Below are 21,945 nucleotides of genomic sequence, written 5' to 3'. Positions count from 1 at the left end.
AAGGAATGAAGGAATGCTTTTGAAAATCATTTTATCAGACATAATTTTGAAACTCAGTATTGTCATATTTGTGAGTTTAAAACTGAGAGTTGTTTGTGAGTTTTATCAGATATCTTGAAATCAGATTTCTTTTAATGTTTATTATTCCAGACATGGTGAATGTCCTTCTGTTGAACAGACAACCTTTTTTATTGAGATCTGCCAAAGGTTCATTTCTCGGAATCCTCTAGAAGTTATTGGTAATCTTTTTTAGATTTTTATATCTTATTTGTATTCTAATTGATCTTTACTGTGATAAGCTTTGTCCACTTCTAAGTGACACTGGTAATCTGCATGGGTTCTTATCCTGCTTGTTAGTTAGGCTTGATACATAATGATTTCATGGATTTTCTTGTGTGTGATCTAGATATAAGCCAGCTTCATACAGAAGCATCCCTGCTCTTAAATAAATAATGCTGATATGTTTTTTTAATATTAAAAAAACCAACATAATACTTAAATAATTTTGTTTATATTTATTTTTGAAGTTGCAAACTATGTTATTTCTTTGAGGTTATTTTTTTAAAAATATATTTATAGTTGTTTGTGGGTTGATCTAACATATTTGTACAGAGATGAATGTAAAAGTGTGCTTCATTTGGGGGAGAAAAAAATAATTTAATGTCATTTATTTGCTATTTATCATTTCATAAAATTGATATTTTTCGTTTTTTAAAATATTCTTTTGGACTGAATATAAGGCAACCTTACATGTAAGGTGACTTTGCACATATTAAAGTATAATTAAAAGAAAAAAATATGCATGTCAGAGAAAATTTGAACAAGTATTACAATACGATGGTTAAATGATCTAAATATCTTATCATTAGCTAAAAACTAAGTAACTGCATTTTCTTTTCAAGCCATAAATTATAGGATCAGCTTTCCTTTGGGGGGGGCATTAAATTTACGATTTATTAGCTTGTCATTTTGATATCTTATTGAATTAATTAAAATATTTCATTCAGTTGTGAATTTATGTTTCATCATGGGATACATAAAAACAGATTTAGCTTGACTTTTTTTCATGTTGTCCTTATATTATAGTGTTATATAAATCAAAATAATTTTATTATTTAAAGGTGTCCATTGTACTCATGGTTTCAATCGCACAGGTTTCCTCATAATTGCATATTTAATTGAAAGTCTGTCATGGAGGTAAATATTTTGCATGTTGTTATTAAATGTGTATTTTCAGATGAAAACTTTTGATAACTCTTGTATTATTACTTGTATTATTCCTTTTCTAATATTTTTATTATACATACTGTATATTTGGTGTATATCATGCACCTATAATTTCAAACTCCATTTTTAAATTTTTAAGTATTTGCTGCATAATGCTTACCCCTTTCTTTAGGAAGAAACCTTAAAGATATATTTCCAATGCTCTTATCTTTTGGAGTCATTCATTTGAAGATTTTCCTCCGACTTTCTAATAATGGTATACTGAAATAACAAGCAATAAGGGGAGCAATATGTGTGTAGGCTAAATGCTTGAGGGAGTAAATAATTCTTCAAAGAGGGCAAGTTGTATTCAATGCAGCTGTGCACAAGATTGTTATTCTAGGGTTTTGAGAAAAGAGGGACATAATTTGGGATAAGTATGCATTTCCAACCTGCATGAATTTGTGGAATTAGGAGTCAAATGTTCCCTTTTAGCAGTATATATGGCTCCAGCCAAACGAGAGAAATACAGTGTGGTTTTAAATGCAAAGTCATTCCGTTTGTGAAAGAAATTGGAAAACATGTTGTGACGAGGATGGTTGGTGTTATAAAAAGCTCCATACGTGAGTGGAAGAAAAGTGAAACCACAATGATTAATGTATCAAAGAAAAAAAATTTCTCTGTGTAAATGTTTAAGGAAATTTCCTGTCCTAGAAGAAAGTGTCGCAAACTGAGTCTAAGAAAATAACTAGAATAGATTAATTGTTACAAGAAACAGCATATGTTTATTTACCTTGAGTAAAACCTTTACTTTATGAAAACTTTAAAAGTGGGTGAAGTCATTTATGACACAGTATAATTTAGTTGTATCAGGAAAAACAAGTTTTGCAGAGGCTTCCAGAAAATTTGGACAACAAACTGATAGGTTTCCAAAAGTATGTTATTGATCTACAAAAGCAAAAATCAAAAAAAAAAAAAAAGTAAATATGTATATATATTGTCACTTATAGGCATATGGATAATACTGCAGTAATGTGTGATATGATAGGAAATAAAACGATGTGAAAGAAACAGAAATTGTTCACATCAAAGCAACAGGTCATGAAAAATCTTACTTCACCATAGTGCTTTCCTGCTTAATAGGCGGTACAAAACTAAAACCCATGGTTATGTTTAAAAGAAAGATGATGTCAAAATGTGATTTCCCAAATGGTATTTTCATTCATTTTTCATGAAAAAGGCTGGATGGATGAAAACGGTATGAAATTGTGAATAAGAAATGTTTGGCAAAAGTGTCCTGTAGCCTTAAAGAATCCAGAGAGTCCTTTGATTTGGGACATGTTCAGATCCCATCTAATGGAAAATACAAAGGAATTGTTGAAAGAGTGTAAAACAAACATGGCAGTTATTACAGGCTTTAATGTCATTTTTTCATTCTTTAGATATTTATATCAATAAATCATTGAAGGAAAATTTAAAACAGTGAAATATTTAGATCTTAGAAGGTAAAAAACATTTGCCAAAGGAGAGCCAAATGTGTTATGCCAGTCTAGAAATAGTGTATGAGTGGATAATAAAAGCATGGAATGAAATAAAATCAGATTTAAAATAATATATTTGACAAGTTAGATAGAATGGAATATGATTATTTATTTATGGATCCAGACTAACAGTGATGGTGAAGATGAAACAGAATAGTATGATGTACTCGAAGCTATCATGAAAGTTAACTGTGAAGAATTTTCATGTTATCTGATAATGAAAAATTTTAAGACAACAAGGATGACATTTATTTTAAATAAACATTACTTAGATACGTGTAGAAATCTAATTTTTATATGCCCATCTTTTCTGTATTTTTAAATCTTATCATTTTTATATTTAGTGCATAACACTCATCCATAAATTTTGATTTTATTTTTTGTATTAAAAGTGTGTGTTATATGCCAGAATATACAATAGTATAGTCAACAAAATATTTTGAGTTGTCATAAGCAATTGAATTTTTACTGTTAAGCTTTAAATCAAATATGGGATACTTATTCACACATGCTTAACTTTGAAAGTCAAAATAAAAACACAGTATGTACTTGTCTTTTGTGTCAGCCTTGGTGAAAGAAAACATTGTTAGTACAAGTCAGGCTTTAGGTAGTATTATTTATTGTCAAATACCATAAACATTAAAGAATGCAAAATTGACAGTAAACAATAAACTGACAATGCATTCATATCTGTAAAACATAAGAAATTTTACATATTCATATAAAAGAATTCATTTTAGATTTGTATTTATTGTGGTATTTAAAATAAAACCACAATTCCATAGAACTTAATGTATAAATTATTCATTGTATATAACAATTATGTAAGCAAATTTTCAAAAAAAAAAAATCATATATAAACATTTATTTTCTACAGATTTTCCTGTTTGCCATAGTTCAACAGTTGCTGCTAATAATACCTCAAATACAAATTATATCTTCTTGTCCCATTAAAGGAATGTTAAAAATTGTAAGGAGATAATAAGCATTTTACAGCAAAACTATTATATATTAACACAATTGAATTACAAAGAACCAGATAGGTCAGTAATAATTCTTTCTTGCACATGTGCAGATCAATAATTGTCTCTGCTCAGTGCAGTAAAGTGCCAAATCCACTTTATCATCAAGGCTGCTACAGAACACAAGTATAAAACTGTGGAATATATACCATCTCTATAAAAGTTCTCATGCTGCCTTTATTTTTGCAACCATTGGCTAACGTATAATTCCAATTACAAAAATGCTTTAGGAAAAAACATTTTATGGAATTTTTTAAATACCAGTTTTGTAAAAATTATGAAATCTAATTTTTTATATGGCTCTCCAGCCCCTATAAATATATTTAGAAAAGTTTATACTCTTTCAAAAAAAAAAAAAAAAAAAAAGAGCAGAAAATTTTTGACTCACAAATTAGAAAAATTGATGAAGATGAAAATTTTAAACTTTGAGATCATGTTCAGTAGTCATACGCATGTTGAAGAAAGAAGTGTTTACATTTATATAACTAGAAATGAAATACCGATTTAGAAAAAGATTTATATTTGCATAAACTAGAAATGAAAAATTTACTAATTTAATTCTTTGGAGGGATATGATTTATATCAAACTAATAAAACTGCATGAAAATACGAGGGTTGGGGCAAAAGTCATGGCAACTATTTTTTTCTTGTAGATATGTGAACGGATCACAAAATGTATATGTGTCGTGTGGAAGTTCTGCAGGCATAGTATGTATGCAGAATAACAGATGGCTCTGTGATAGCTGGCTCTATGCTAGCGAGAGCTCTGAAATCAGTCAGGTAGTGAGTGTTGTGCAAGATGGAAAGTAACCCATGTTGAACAGCGCGCTTACATCATAATAGCCGTTCTCTGAGAGAGAAATGCGATGGAATGTCACAGTGAATTAGTAGAAGCCCTTGGTAATAATGCCCTACCATATTGTACAGTAGCACAGTGAGTAGGAAAGTTTCAGCAAGGACGTGTGTCAACCAGTGATGAGCAACGTTCGGGACGACCGGTGAGTGTATAGACCGACTTGCACCTGCCGTCATCAAGCACCTCATGGATGAAGACAGACGATGGACGTTACTAGAGTTAGAGAGGGCAAGTGGCATCGAAACACGCACCGGATATTGCTCACAGGATATTGAGTAATGAGCTAGCATCAGAATCCTTCCCCAGTCAAATTGATGGTGATCGTCGCGTATGATGTTAGGGGTGTCATTGTTTGCCACTTCATTCCTCTTGACAGAACAGTGACCGCACAGTACTACAGGGACTTCCTGGTGCGACAGGTACGACGTGGCATTCGGGATAAACGTGCGGATCTTGTGGACTGCAATAATTCTGCACGACAATGCAAGACCACATAAAGCAGAGTGTGTATGGCAGCTACTCCGACATTGGGGATGGAAAGAATTGGAACACCCACCAGTACTCTCCTGACCTTTTGCCCTGTGACTTTGATCTCATTCCCAAGATTAAGAAACCAATACGAGGTAAGCAGTTTGCAACACGAGAGGACATTGCTAATGCTGAGCGTCAGCAGATGACCCGATTTACACATGGTGCGGCAAATGCTGAGGCTGATGGTATTCAGCACCTCCATCGTTGGCAGCATGTGGTGACAATAGCAGGGAACTACATTGAGGGTCTTTAGGCTCAGGTTTGTCACGTCAACTTTATGTGTATTGTGTTATCATTCTTTTGCACGGTGAAGACCATATTGCCCTGTATACTACCATAATAAATTCATGTGTTACGATATTTCAGTGCTATTCATTGTTCACATATGTAGTTTAAGACCTTGTTCTTTCGTCTGTATATGTCGCATTTTCCAAACGGACTGGTATCTTCAAGAAAAAGAATAGTTGCCATGACTTTTGCCCCAACCTACGTATTAATAACATATTTTTAGCATTTGAAATTTTTCTTGTGTGAAAATTCTTTTGGTATACTGTAAGTTGTAAATTATTGATTAAAGAGTGTTACAAACCAGGAAATCACAAAAGAATATTACCAAGTGATATTAAAGAGGGAAAAATAAACCTTGAATTACTCTGACTTAACTTTTTAACTGATCACAAAAGAAAGCCCTCAAAAATATTCCACACATAAAAAACAAACTTTGAAATTAAATATTTTAGTCAATTTTTGTTACATCTAAGTCAAATTTGTTACTTTTTATTTTTTTAGAAATGAGTATAAATTCACATGAAATATGACTATAAATACCAGGGGATCATATAAAAATTAAATTAATTTTTTAATATTAATTTTTAAAATTTTAAAATGCTAGTATGAATGGTTGCATAGCCTAAAATAGTTTTGTAAATGAAAGTATATGTTTACAACCATCAGTTGTAAAAATAAACAGAACACAAGGACTTTAATAGACACCGTAATGAACCAATACGATATATACATGCATCTGTTTTAAAGATAACTAAGTTTCACGAATACATAGATTATTTTAAAATTAATGGAGCAAAATTTAAGGGGTGTTAGAATATGTTGAAACAACCTTCTTTTGTCATAGAATGCAGATTGCATGTTAAGCAATATGGGATTGGAGGGAGATTTCTTTTTTCAAGATCCCTCTTTTACAGAGCAAAAATAGGTGACGATGTTGGCTTTCACCTTCATTTTACTCATTCATTTCAAGACACTAATGATGGTGCATGAATCATTAACATGGTGATTTATTTATGAATACTGCACAAATTAAGGTATGTCCACCTTAGTGAAAATAAGATTCATTAAAGACACATCATGATATTAAGTGTAGAGCTGAGAATCATTCTAAGATGATGATAGCAGAATCATGTAACGAAGTAGGACCAGTTTTTTTAGCCAAGAGTTATTTGGAAAAACTTTGAATTAAAAACATGGGAAATAAAAGCTATTAATTGAGAAAGGGAGCATGTCACAGTGGAATAGTTCACACAAACAAAATGCATAATAGAAAAGCAAAAATAAAACAGATATGGAAAGAATAATAATTATGCATCTGAAGAGCTCTGTTCTTTATATTTTTCTATGAAAGAACCTGCTGCATAGGTAAATGGAAAGTTCCTTTCAGTGCCAAATGACTTAACCTTCTGATTGACAAGAGTTTTTTGATTCTACTCGGGAAAACCTGCATTGAAACTGTGTTTAATAGCTACATTTGTATAATTACTTATTTTAATTTCTGTTTTCATAAACTTGCAATCATTTTACATCATTAAAGAAAGTAAGCAAACAAAATATTTTAAATTATAAACTAACATACAACAGGAGCCAAAAAAAAAAAAAAAATATGACCGGATAAAGGTGGTCATGCCATTCAGGAGATTAATGTCTGATGATGCACTATATAATGAAAAGGGTTCATTTATTGTGTTTCATCATTGCGGAATATTTTTACCAATAGTTCTAACACATTCTCTGTACATGGAAACAGTCAGGTTATATTTGTGCTATAAATAATGTTGTGTTACATTTGTGAAAAATATATATGAATATTGTATTTTAGTGTAAATTTAAATTAATATTATGTTTTAAAACTAGTTTGTTTCATTAATAAGAAATCAGCCATCAGTACAATGAATGAAAGGATTTAAATTTGGCTGTCTTGTTGAGTAGAAATGTTAACTGCATTTCAGTATTAAATTTATTTATTCTCATGTTATGAAGTACTTGAAGCTCTGTTTGAAGCATTTGATAGAATTTATTCCATAAAATTTCTTATATTATCAATGCTATGCCAAAATCATGAATTTAATTTTTTTTTTTTTTTTTTTTTTTTTTAGTATTTTTAGTTATTTCCTGTTATTGATTTTGAAGTTTTATTGCATGCTGAAAGTTTTTGTAACCTACTGCACCTAATCAATAGATGCCAGATATAATTCATCTCAGCTCATGTTAGGAGAACGGGATGCATGTTCAGTGATAATGAATATTTTAGAATCATTAAGTGATTTTTCTTAGAACTAAGTTTATGCTGAATATTTTTCTCAGAGCAGTGAGTTACTTAGCTGATTCTTTGTGTAACTACCAATGCTGTATTCTTTAATGATAAGAAAATATTTTAAAACTATGCGGAACTAATTTTATCATATTATTGGATAAGATAAATAACTTTAGTTTTAAAGAAGAAATTGCAAAAATATTTGCATGGTTTAGTTTCAAAACAATTCATTTCTTATGTCAGAATGAACAGTTATTATGTTAAACAAAGCACTGCATTGATCTAGAGTTATACTTGCTGTATTGTAACCCGAGTGAATACTGCAATTGTAATAAATCTGGGCTAATCTTTGGAATATGGTAACAGGTGGTTTGGCGACATTTTGGTAAGGCGATAAAGGTTACTAGCTAGGACTATAGCAGTGTGCATGAATAAAGTCAAGAGTGTGTGCAATGCCATTTTTGTGCAATTCTGGGATTTTTTTTAAGTGAAAATAGGTCGACATGTACATGGATGATACCGTGTATGTGCAGTTCTTAAAAACGTGGCAAGCAGTTTGGGATTCTGCACTTTCTCCCAATTTCGCATCTAATCTTCGTAATGATTAAGCACTTTTGTTCCATAAATGTTCTAGCGTAAGCATAATTCGGCTATCAGGATTGTTGGAAAAAATGTTGAGTAAAAGAACAACAACAAAAAAAAAATGCCTCTACTTCATGAAAACAAAATGGCGTCGAAACAAAAACTAGCAGGTTGCTGTAGCAGGGTTGGTCGCCAAAAAATCGCCAAGTTACCATAATCCAAAGATTAACCTAAATCTGTTACAGAAAATATCTATTGTTAATTTGTTTTTAAGATCTTTTCAGAAATATGTACTTTTATAAATATATTTAACTGTGCGGCACAGAAATTCCTGCCTCAGTTTAATGTAAAATTTAATGTTAAAACATTGAAAATGCAGTTAAGTTGTTGAACTGAATATGGTTTTAATTCTACTTTTGAATGTTTATCTTATATTGAAATAGTACTTTCTTTTTGCTGTGAAGTATTCTATTAGGTGTTATGCATTGGTTAATTTAGCATTATGCTTGTTGCACCATTTCTTTGAAATTACTTTTTGAAGTATATACTTGTCAATTTAAAATACTAGAAGTTTTATATGAAACATTGAGCCAGAATAGAAACTTAATATGAAATTGTTAAAAAAATGGGTACTTTTTCGTTTTGCCGGCACAGGCAATAAAGTCGCTAATAATGGTACAACTGATATGAAACAGAATATCCTTGCTGGTAACCTTTTATGCCTCATCTTCAAAACAATTTGCAGCCATTTCTTATCAGATTGCTTATTTCTTTCAATACTGGCATAACAATTACATAGAATTTTTACCAGATAGTTCAATTTTATGCCCTAAGGCTATTCGCGCAATTAAAATGCAATCAAACCGCTCACCCAAAGGCAAAAATATAGAAAAACTACAGTCAAGGCTTAAATTCATCAATTCTAATGAGAATGGACTAGCAAAGTACAGCATTTTACATAATTTCTGAATAAGCTATTCGTACTAATTGAAATAATTCTTGCATTTAAACTTGTATTCCAAATTAAAATTTAACTTGAAATTAATTGAGATTATTACTGACAGGATTAGATTTTTGTAGCGTAGTTTACATGAGATGAGATCACTTGGGGTCATGTGATATGAACCGGTGAATCTGGATGTTGAACCAAGAAAACATAGTAAATTTTTAAATTAATGTCTTTTTACAAATTTATTGTCTTTATTTTTGGCTTTTTACAAATTTATTGTCTTTATTTTTTTAAACGATATTAAAATATTTATGCCTTCAAAATAAAAAAATTCCTAGGACTAACATTTGTTAAAATTTTTTACATGTGTACAGTATGTTATCGCCAATAAAGTCTGCTTGGCGAGATTTGCGCTGGCGAAACGGAAAAGTACCAAAAAATGCTAGTTTAATTTTCAGTATTTAGGCTACAATTGGAAATTTTTTTAATTCCGTTTATTTAAAAACCCATAAGAGTGAAGCATTTTTGATTGATTAACTCTGAAATGCATAAGTTTTTCATGAATTGATAAAGCAGATACTTTTACATACAGATTTAATAGATACTGAGTTATCTATTAAATATTTTTTGTTATGTAGTTGTATGATAAAAGGTTAAAAACAGCAGTGTCTTTTTAGAAATCTGTGTAAAATTATTTATACCATCTTAATATCTATAATAGTAGTTTTAATGTTTTGTTTTGATTCTTTCTTTTTTTTTTTTTTTTTTGTTTTTGGTAATAATAGTACTTTTATTTCAGTGTTGATGCTGCTGTGCGTTGTTTTAGTCTAGTAAGTACATTAATTAAATAAAATTACTTAATTCTTTTAAAATGAATTATAATTTTCTTCGATTTTTAGACCTTCTTTTAGTGGGATTTTAATTATCTCTTGTTCTTCTATTTAATTGATATTCAAAGCTGAACACTTATAAGTTTTATAGCATCAGAAAATCAAAATGCTTGACATTTAATTCTCTAAATCAAAATGGTTTTCACTTCTAGAAACAGGATTACATCCTTAGACTGCTTTGACCTTTTTTCTATATATTTATTGAAATTAAGGGCTGTAACCAATCCTTTAACATAAACTGTTGGACTAACTGTGACAACAAGGCTGCCCTCTGGTGAGTAACTAGAGAAGTACTTCAGTGAAAGCCAAGCATCCCACTTAATAAGTTATATCAGACTCATGCTCTGTAATTTTCTTAAAGTTAAATGTAATGTCTGTGTGTAACTTAAACCTGTTAATAAATACTTGTGAACTATATAAGACTCATATATGACCCTATCTAAAACAACCCCCACCAAAGTGACGCCTAATGTTAAGGTTTAGCTTTAAGAATTTTCCTTGGCTTGGCTTTTGCTCACTTTCTTTTTCAGAAACAGTACTTGCAGCCACACCCAATGGATATAAGTCCTAAAACTTTAGGAAAAGAGATACCTCGCCCGTCAGGTATGAATTTTTTTGTGAGTGTGTGCCACTCCAATACCTTATCAGCAACAAATAATTGTCGTTAATGATATGAGTTGTTTTGCATTTAAACACTAATATTTTATAATATGTTAACCCTTAATGGTGAAAATATTTAAATATGAAAACGTAAAAATACTTTACTGTGTTCTTAAAGTATATTTGTATATCTTTTATGAATATTGTATTATCTTGAAGTGATTAAGAAATTCTTTCATTTTGTTTACACATAATGAGTTCTCAAGAACTGCATAATCATAATATTCAGTTTTGTTTCGAAATGGTAAATGTGGTAAAACATAAAAAGGTATAATATATTCGAAGCGAGGCATCTTAAGAGTAACATTCTGTATTAGAAATTGTTATTATAATATGCTGAATGTATTCAATCTTATAAACATAGTTTCGATTTGAGCTTAACTTGACAAACCAGTGGCAATGACATGTTTTTGTGTGATGGTCATTTTAGATAGGGTCATTGAAGAGTCCTGTATAGTGTAACAAGTATTTATTAACAGGTTTAAGTTACACACAGACATTACATTTAACTTTAAGAAAAAGAGCATGAGTCTGATACAACTTATGGGACGCTTGGCTTTTACTGAAGTACTTCTCTGGCTGCTCACCAGAGGGCAGTCTTGTTGTCACAGTTAGTCCAACAGTTTATGTTAAAGGATTGGTTACAAAGCCATATATAAATATTAAGTTTTATCATTTATTAAATACCAAACAGATTACAATGTATTTTGTAGTTTTTATTTTGTTAGTGTCTAAAAATATATTAGTATCGTGCATTATCGCTGTTTTGCAATAAAAATTGTGGAAGTTACATATTGATTATTTCAGAATGTGTGTCAAAATATTACACATTTATAAGGAAAATTTAGCAAAGAGCAAAAAGGCAATTATGTACTTTTCCTTTATCCTGAAAAAATCATTACCACATTTGTGCCATCCATTCTGGTGAAAGTTTCAAGAGAAAAAAAAAATCAGTCTTTGTTTAGTTAGATAATGAATAGATGCAAGTTTTATGTATAACATAAAAAAATATAAAAGAAATTAAATCATCTGTCACAATATTTCACATTGCAATTTTTGCAACACATATCCTTTGTTAAAAACAGTAAACTGGCTTAATGAAGATTGATTAGGATTCTATATAGCGCAAGTGAAGTTATTATGAGCATGTTATGAAATAATGTTTATTTGTTATTGGAACTAAATAACACTGTTTAATGATAGTTTTTCTTTAATGAAAATGGTTTAAAATATATAATTATAGCTAAATATAAAATTACTGCTAAATATAAAATTACATTCAAATTCCATGCTCATGAGATTTATATTTTTTCATTTAGCTAAAAGTAAATGCTGTTGTACAAGATTTTTTTTTTTTATGGGGGATACGGTTGATCTTAATTTAAGCTTCACTGATAAATGTTTAATAACAGCTGTTTCTCAATTTGTGGTCCTCCTAGATTTCCAAAAAGGCAAAAAGTAAAAGTCAAACTAACTACATATATACCAGTCGTCGTCAACCCTTAGAACTTCACAGACTACTACATGTATAATTTTATATTTGGCGGACTACTAATATGAATTATCTAGGGGAAAAAAACCTTAAAATCAGACCTTAAAAACAACATATTAATATGCAAAACAATGTTCAACTTTCCAATACATGTAATTCTAATTTTCATTTGTTAATGTAATTTTCGAAACATTTGGTGTTCTGCAGCATGCCTTTATGGAAATTCAGGGTATGTCCCTGATTATGAGTAACATTTCAAACACTATTAACATCTCACTGATACACATATTTTGTTCACATTGAAAAATTATATGAAAAGTATAAAAGTCTTACCTTCTTATACATAAAGTTTCACATTTCCATATCACTGAAGAGGAATTTAATGAAAAGCAAGAACAAACCGGCAAGCACAAAGCAATATCAGTAAACTGAAAGTGTTATGCTGCCAATTTTTAATTATTGTAAACATAATAATCATCGCTTATTCCACAATGGTGCCATTGATCAACAGTTAGACCCAAAAAAAAATGAAACTTTTAGTGATGCAATTATAAACAAGAATGCAGATGGTTCTCATAAAAATCCATCAAGTTGCCTATTGACACCAAGAAAAACTGTGTTATTATTGACTTCAATAGCATATGTTTGTAATTCAAAAGGAAAGAGAATTCCATTATTGATAACAGCAGCATATCCATGGATACCAACTCTCCAATTCAATTGTTGCTACATACATTTGCAAAAATAGCTAAAAGTCACTAAATTCAGAAAGAATTTTGCTAAAAGTAGTAGCTAAAATTAAAAAGAGGTATAATCCATATTCCATTATAGGTTTTGTTACTCGTTATTTTTTAAACGGAATCTTCATTAAAATATAAATAATGTCCCAATTTTTCTCCGGACCATCAAAAAGTTTTTACAGACCACCGGTTGGCGAACGTTGATATATACCACACCGTAGGTGAAATTTTGAGAGTTCAGAAATTGCACATGACAATCATCTGTGATTTTTTTCTCCCGACTGATATTTTGTGAAATTTGTTACCAGTTATATACTTACAAACTTCTAACTCTAATCTTAGCAACAAAGAAGGAATTTAAACCATTCTAACTGATGCTTCTTATCAATAATTACAGAATGATTGTGATCCATCTCATCAACATTTATTGAATTTTTCAGCTAGTACGATAAAGAATAAATACAATAAATATTAAATACAAAACTGTGATAGCCTAGGATTATTAAAAAATATAAAATTGCTTCTCTTAATTTAATTAGTACCATAATAAATTTGAATAAATTTTAATTAATAATATTTTTTAAATATATGTGTTTTGGTAGTAATCTATCTTAAAAAAATAGCTATCGAAGGGTATAAGAGTGGAAAGTGCACAGAGCATTCTACTTTATAAAGTAGAATTTGAATTGCTTTCAAGAGAACACTTAGAAGTTCTGTTTTATAGTAATCAATATTACTATTTTTATAACTGAAGTATTTTATCACAATTTTAATAAATAAATTACTTTTTAGCATCCATTGTTATTTACTCTTTAGCATTCATTGTTATTATATGAATAATGGTTAACTTTGGAAAAATTGTATTTTTGATAATTTCAGGCCCGTCCACCAGGAATATACAAAGAGGATTATATTGAAGAGTTATTTAGAAGGTATGATGACATAAATGGTGTGATGCCTGCTCCTCCTCTTCCAGACTGGTGCAATGGTATGAAAGCATATAATTGTTTTAAATGTTAAGAATGAGAGCTAATAAAAGTTAAACTGAACAACAATATGTACTAGGAACCATATATTCTAGAAATGTGCAGATTCTGGCATATCTTGACTAGAATAAAGTAATCAATGTAGGTTAAGTTTTTTTTTTTTTTTTTTTTTTTTAGTTCGAAGCATAATTTTTTTAATGTCTGTAATAGTAAACATGCTTCTTTGAAGGTGATTACCTGAAAATATATACATATCAGTGAAGTAGTGACCATTGATAATGTTCAGTACTTGTATTTTCTGAAATACAGTCCACTGTGATAGAAAGTCACTATGAGAGATTTGTTAATTATATTTATTGAAATACATGATGTGTTGCTGAAATTGTTTCCAATAAGTGGAGAAATAAAGCTAGTTATTAATATTACATGTTTGTTATGGGGAAAAAGTTGCTCTAATATTACATGCTTGTGACAAAAAAGTTGCTCTTATTTCATTCAGTTTCAGCTTCTCATTTGGACAGTTAATTAATTTTGAGGCATTTCATATCTCTGTAAATGTGATATATCTTCTATGAATAATTTTTTGTCTGATACTTTTCCTTTGTGAAAGTATTAATTTCTTTTCATGTCATGCAATATTAAAAATCCACATTATGAAATATATTCAAAAGATGAACCACTTAAAATTCTTCTGATGATTTTCCTTTTTTAAAGCATAAAGTGCAGCTGGGATAGAAATCCAAAAATTCTTTTACACATTATTTTTAAGCCTAGATAATAATTTTATGGGCTGTACAAGTTCTCTAAAGCATACGGTAAAATATCAGTTATCTGTAAAGCTCAAGAAATGTTGAATGCTTGATACATGAAAATTCTGACCTTGGAAGTATATAAAAAAAGCAATACAGTAGAAAAGCTAACTGAGTAGAAGAAGTTTTTGTTCAAAAATAATAAAAAAAGTCCTTTTACTTGTGATCAGCTGGAATGTTGAAAGCCAACATTTAAAATTATGCAAGATTTCAGTTGAAAATGCATTTCAATTGTAAGAGGCAACATAAGCTTTAAACTCATAAAAGTGAAACATCTTATCTGATTATGGAATCCCATTGATCAAGTTAGTGGCAACTTGCAAACAAATGTGCACCGGTCATTTCAGCAAAAGTTGAAATAAGTAAATCTTTTTTTAGTCCAAAGGGATTTGAATCCCGAAGGACTATTAGTTTCGTTTTGGCATTTTGCGTCGGACTCATAAATGTCGGTTCACTTTTCAAACTGTTGCCACAAAATGTTAGAGTCCTGCATTATATTTGAAGAAATTAAATAATGAAAAATCTGCATAAATGTATGTATATTTCTCGTATTGTGATAAAACAACGGTACATAGAGTCATCGAATTTTGAATAACGTAATCCTCCAACGAATATGAGCATGTGGAAGACCAAATTTGAAATTTGAAATTTGTTTTATGATCGATTTCCTATTTTTTAAAACTTTGACGAATTTTTGATTAACAAACTCAAGGATTTCAAAGCGAGCAATGGCAACGTTGTGCAGAAAAAACATTTTTATCTCCAGCGCGTGAGTCTCTGTATCGGAAATTCTAAAGCTATGCTCGTTTTAAAACTATTTTGCGATATTGCTGTTGCATTGGATCTTATGGTTTAAGTGCGAGGAACATGATATTTAATAAAGAAAGTAACACACAAAATGTTAAAAAACGCCCCTTTGGACGTAATTTAAAATCTGAAACATTTAAGTTTTTTTTTTTTTTTTTTTTTCCTGTCTTTCTTTGTTCTTTTTCTTTTTCTTTTTTTTTTTTTTTAAATCTAGTTAGGTAATCAACAAGTGCAAGTTACAGCTAGAGCGTACAAAAAAAAAAAAAAAAAAAAAACTTAAATATCTTATAATTATTCATGTTGCATCTTCGTTGTTCATCTGTTTTCAAATAAAGTTACATGTCATGCTCATACATACTTCTCATGATGTCAGGTTCTTATAACTTTGAAAATACTTCTGTATGTTCTGTTGTGTAGACGACAGGTTCCATATTTTAACATTATTTTCTTTTTTTTTTTTTTTTTTTTTTTTTTTTTTTTTTTTTTTTTTAATGTGAGGGAAAAACAGTTAAATGTCTGTTAACTTATTTCCTTCTTTACAAAAATTAAAATGGCTTATCGACAATTACTCAGGTTTACGCCTGGCGAGCCTTATATTTGGTGGCTGGGGAGAAACTTTTCACTGCCGATGTTCCCTATATGATGTACTTTGGTGACATGTATATCGTACATGCTATATGGTGGTTTCCTTTGCTTAATTTTTCTGGCAGGAAAAAAAAAAAAGTTTCTAAGTATTCTAATTGGCTGATTGCAGGCTTGTCGTGCTTTTACTGTATCGAGAAAGCATGATTATGTAATTATTAGACATTTTTAATGGTACAAAATCATCTTTGGCTGTACGGAGTGACATTAGTAAAATTAATTTCAACTATATTAACAAAATTTGGGAATATTTATAGTAAAATGGGTTATTTTAGGCATCATATTGTGAAACAGCGCATTGCATTGAAATGTGGAATTGTCCTATGTAGTCCAGGATATTTGATCACTTTTGATTAGACATTTGTTGGCTGATTTTGAAGTTTACTTTGGATATTGGTTAGTTGTTGACAGGTGTTAGTTTTAGTTGTTAAAATCTACATAGTTACATCATCTAATAAATTTTATGGAATTTGATCTCTGTGTTAAAGCAGATGATGTCATCTGTCATGTAAAATAGCTATTTTTTTATACTTTATGAATTGGTAATTTCAGAGCCTGAAGATGTAGATGATGATGGCAAAACTCTGAATGAAGCAGAAAAAGATAAATCAAATTACAGGCCTCCTTTGAAGAAACGAAAAGAGTTTCATAAAAAGGTAATATCTAAATTGTTTATCTGTATTTTATTTAGTGTAAATTTGACAAATTGAAAAAAAAAGTTTTTATTTATTTATTAATTAGTATTACTTTAATCTAGAATCCTGTTTTTATGGAAGGTGTACCTGGTGTAACACCTGTTACTGACCACAGCCTTTTAAATTCAATTCAACAAAAATGTCAGCACATGTGTGGTTGGAAAAAGTATGATAATAATATGCTTTAATAAAGTATTTTTCTATATTGAACTTCTGCAGTGCAAAAATTTTTTCTTCATATTATTTATTTTTATTTAACTTGTATTTAAGTATTATTTGCAACCACTATAATAGAAATTGCCATATTTTCACTGCACCAAACATTGACAACCATGTGCATAACAGGTTTTATGTTTTGATAAGCAGTACTGCCATTTTTGTTTACATCGTTTTTGTTGTATTCTAAATTCAAGTTTTTATGCTCAGATTATTATATTTTTTAATCATAAATTCAATTTTAAAAGTTCCTGAGGAATATTCATGCAGTGGAAGAAGGTGCACTATACAATTATTTTTTTTTTAAGGCTGGTGATTTTTGCATGGGACAACGTCTGATGCATTTCATTAAATGTTTTGCATAATGAATGAACAGTTTTTCAATACCTGTCATAACGTGTTCTCTTCTTTCTTCATTTGGATCAATATCCATTATAAAAGCAGACAGTGCCTGTGCCTTTTTTAAAATTTGTTTAATTCCTTGTGCATTGAAGTCCTATAGCTGCTGTTACCATTGGCTTGTGTTATAAGATCGTCTAGCTCTTCATTTTTCATTTCATGATCCTCATTTTGGATTATTATTTTTATTTCTCCTTCTACCATATCTGAAAATCTTTGCCACTTATTGCTTTTACATATTTTGTCTTTCTTGACTTCATTTTCAGTTGATGGAAATCCTTTGACAACTTCTGGCCAGAGCTGATACCTGCAAACATTCATTGTTGTTAAATTCACTTGTTCCCATGCGAGTTTAATGATTTCTCTGCAGTGTCTTAAAGTTCTTTCAAAATGCCATTAGTATCATGCTTACTTCTTTTATTGCTTTATTTGCAGAGATGTAAGCTTGTCTGACATAATAGGCTGTGGATTGTTTCATGATTCCTTGATCCATTAGTTGGATTAAAAACATCTACATTTGAATACAATGATGTGAAAGCTTTAGTATTGTGTCCTGAATGCAAGAAATTATTGAGAATTTTAAATGTCGGGTTTTGCTGTTTTAAGAAATGTTTCTTGAATGAATTTTAAAATTTTTATTGTTTATTTAAAGATGATTATTGCAATGTGACTGGTGCTTTCCAGTATGTGCAATATAATTGAAATTCTCAAATGAATTAGATGGAGAGAGTTATAATGCATGTGTGCAAAATCGTGTTTTGCATGTTCATATTCAGCCAAGGTTTATTTTGTGCAATAAAAATTTTTTTTTATAATTATAAATCATCATTCTTTTTCTTCTTTAACAAAATAAAATTGTACCAATGTGGTTGTGCTAATACTTAAGTACCTTTATATTTATTCGTAATGTTTTTCTGTATTAGAATAATGCAAAGAACTTGTGAAAACAGAAAGTAATTGTAACCATTTTTAGTTCTGGATTTCCTGGTTCTCAGCCTGTGTCCATGGATATCCGTAATCTAAAATTATTACACGAGAAACCATACAAAGTGAGCTGGAAGGCGGATGGTACAAGGTATGTTATCAATTTATGCTAGAGTTGATCTTTTTGCAAATATTAAATATTAGCAATTTAGGATTTTAGATCTGTCATGAAGACCAGTATTAAAACAGCATTTATTAATTAAATTTGTATAATTATTTTATTCTCTATTTTCATAAACTTAATTCATTAAGATGATAGTTACATTATTAAAGAAAGCAAAATATCTTAAATTATAAGCTAATATATGCCAACTAACAAAACTTCTCATGACCGGATAAAACCGGTCATGGTGCTCAGAGGGTTAATATTAAATATTATACATTTTCAACTATACAAGTCACACCATTTGATTTCAGTTTAAACAGTTGTGGGAGAGAGACACTGAATTTTAAAAAATGTTGAGGTTCACTGAATTCCTTACATTTCTAGGAATTAAAATAATTTTTACTTGTAAATTATGTAAAGGCTAAATGCCATAACATAGCAACTAAAAAAATTAGGCTCCTGTAAACACTTCTAGCATTAACCCCTTCGAGCCGGGTAGTGAAAACGTGCGCTTATCGCGGAGGCCAGCAGTGTCTTCCGCGAGCATCTCTCCAGGGCCGGGGGCTTTGCTGCTACTAAGCCTAAATCCATGAAATCTCCGAAGTATCAACACATTGTTTAATAATGCTCTATAGAGTATTTAAACAGCTTATGCTTTAAAGATATTTTTATATATATACTTTAATTACCTTATTTCTTGTTTAAATGCATATTTTACACATTTTATTTTAATTACTCACCATTTTATGACTTTTAACATTATACATTTGAAAACTAAATATATTACTAAAAATTCTCTTTTCGTATGAAAAATTTGAAAACAGGGAACTACACACAGTCCTACGTTACATTCCTTGAACTCGTAATAACTCATTTGCTGTTTTGGAGGATTTTTCCGGGAATGTGAACAAACGAAGCATCATCGTCTCATTTTCTTATCAGTCTCTTCTCAACAAAGTTTTGGAAAATGTCTTTCAGTTAATCTTTCAGAATCAATATCAGAATTTCAGAATCAATATCTGAAATATTTTGCATCATTTCTGCTATTTCATGCTCTGTTAAACATTTTCGACGATTCGACATTGAAACGGTAAAAACAGAAAGAATTCACGTCTAACAAGATCTAATTATTTTCTAGCATTAACCAATGCCTTATATCATAAATGCCTTATATTTATTTTCTAGCATTAACCAATGCCTTATATCATGAATGCCTTATATTTATTTTCTAGCATTAACCAATGCCTTATATCATGAATGGTAAACCGAAATACTCAACGCTTTAGCGCATATAAAACTTCTACTTACAATAAACAACTACCACGTGCGAATAAAGTGCGATTTAAAGAGACGTCATAAATCACGCCATTCGGAAACATTTAGTTCCCCGTTTGTTTATATAATCAAAAACACGTGTATCTGAGTCATGCTTCTCTCATTTCGAGTAGAAGGTCTAATGTACATGTATCTGAAACCATATGGACATACAGTGCCATCTTGTGGCAGAAATTATAGTTTGAAAAACGTTCCAAGGTACTGGCACAAATACGTGACATTCGGTAGTAAACGCAACAATGCTCTGGCACGCCTGCGTGTCGGCTGGTAGATAAGTGTGTTTGTTGCTGGCACGTATACGTGACAGTCGGCGCGAAGGGGTTAAAAAAACATGTTTCTAGTTTACCTGAGTAAATTATATCTTTCTGAAGTAATTGAATGATACCATCTTTTATAATGTTGTTGTACTGAATTGATGTGCTTATTAATAATCAGAAAATATAGTAAATCTTCCTTTAATTAATTAATCTTATTGTCGTAGAATAATTGTTGCCAACCATCACTGTAAACTGTGTTGCTGAGAGAACTTCAAAAAAAGGGGGGGAGAATTGAAAGTTAAGAGACAGGTGATAGAAATTATCAGACAACATGGTTACTTTTCTTCTCAATACACTTCTTACATAATTGCTGTGAAAGAGAACTATCATTAATACCTTGATTCCATCAGGAAAAGTATTTTTTATTTGTTCTTGGCAAACTAGACTTCTCAGAAATTTGTAAAGGATCCAAACATGCTGTGATCATAAGAAGACAGCGTCTTAACTGTAGAATTTGTGATATAAGGCATTGGTTTTTAAACTTTCTTGTTGTATGCACTCCTTTCACCCCTATTAGATGATCATTCTTCTCCCTTCCTTTCTAAAATTCGAAAAATACATACACATTTATTTAAATTAAGATAATGTTTTAGTGTGTTTTATAAATTAAACAATGAAAAGTACAGAAAACATATACCAAAACTTGAATAAAAGTTGTTTTTTAGATTCATAAACTAAAACTATAAATACTTAACAGGTAAATCTGTTGAATTCCTTCCTGGTTGAGAACCATAAGTATAAGGTTTCAAATCACAGTATCTTTAGAGTGACAAAAATAGCTGTCTTGTCTACTTAGTGTAAACTCACTTATCAGTACCTAATATGGAATTTTAAGAGGTGCAACATTAGATACAGTTGTATTAAGATTTTCATAAAGTAGAATACTGGCTAACTAACAGATCTTCGACTCAATAATTAGAAATCTCAGCAGCTGTGCCACAGTGTTATTATTGTTTGATTGCAGTAAAGACTAGATGGATGAACCCTTTTATTTCTGATGTGACTAGCAGCTTTTCATAGTCATCACTAGCAAAGGCATATTGGAAATACATTGGCTTCCAAAAGTTAAGTACATAGTACAAACTAGCAATTTTCAAAAGCATAATTGAATTTGAGTGTGTGAAAATAGCTGTGGATGCAAATAGCAACATGCTAGTATCATATGTAATAGTCAATCATGATTCACTATCCAAACATATTCTAATTAGGAAGTTGTGGAAGACACCAGCATTCTGAAGGGTTTGAGGTGATGTATTGAAATGCTGATACAAAGTGTTTATGACTGTCATAAGATAATTTTTGCTGATATTCCACAAGTTTCTATGGCTAAAAGAAGACAGATGTCAGGTAACGAGCACTAGCATGAAGTTGGATGCATTGAAGCAAGATAGTCAACGATGTAGCTCTGTTCTTTGACATTGATCATTCGGTAATTTCTTGAATGTGGAAAGAAGTCAAAGAGTCGTTTGGAGTTTTGTGCCTTGCCAACCTAGGATTCCAGCTCCTTTTGAAGACTGGTATATTGCTGTAGTAGTCTAGTTTAATTTATGACTGACTTGTACAACTGTTACATCCATAGTTGCAGTGGCACTTTTTAAGACAATGTTTGCAAGTACTGTGAGCCGAAGGCTTCAC

General features: G+C 30.3%; 1 protein-coding gene across 3 annotated transcripts in view; it reads left to right on the top strand.

Annotated features, from left to right (window-relative positions):
• mRNA-cap (RNA guanylyltransferase and 5'-phosphatase mRNA capping enzyme) overlaps window positions 1-21,945 on the top strand; it is a 91,992-nt gene that overhangs the window by 32,773 nt on the left and 37,274 nt on the right. For all 3 annotated transcript variants that reach the window (XM_035354944.2, XM_035354945.2, XM_035354946.2), the window contains 7 exons: window positions 151-239; window positions 1,122-1,197; window positions 10,032-10,062; window positions 13,894-14,002; window positions 16,811-16,914; window positions 17,016-17,119; window positions 18,542-18,643. In XM_035354944.2, coding sequence (XP_035210835.2) covers window positions 151-239; window positions 1,122-1,197; window positions 10,032-10,062; window positions 13,894-14,002; window positions 16,811-16,914; window positions 17,016-17,119; window positions 18,542-18,643 — 615 coding nt within the window. The remainder of the gene's footprint in view (window positions 1-150; window positions 240-1,121; window positions 1,198-10,031; window positions 10,063-13,893; window positions 14,003-16,810; window positions 16,915-17,015; window positions 17,120-18,541; window positions 18,644-21,945) is intronic.

The sequence above is a fragment of the Stegodyphus dumicola genome, chromosome 8 (assembly GCF_044657685.1).
Source record: "Stegodyphus dumicola isolate Sdum_Otavi_A_Nest chromosome 8, ASM4465768v1".
In the NCBI taxonomy this organism is placed as follows: Eukaryota; Metazoa; Arthropoda; class Arachnida; order Araneae; family Eresidae; genus Stegodyphus; species Stegodyphus dumicola.
This window is presented reverse-complemented; position numbering and strand designations above follow the sequence as displayed.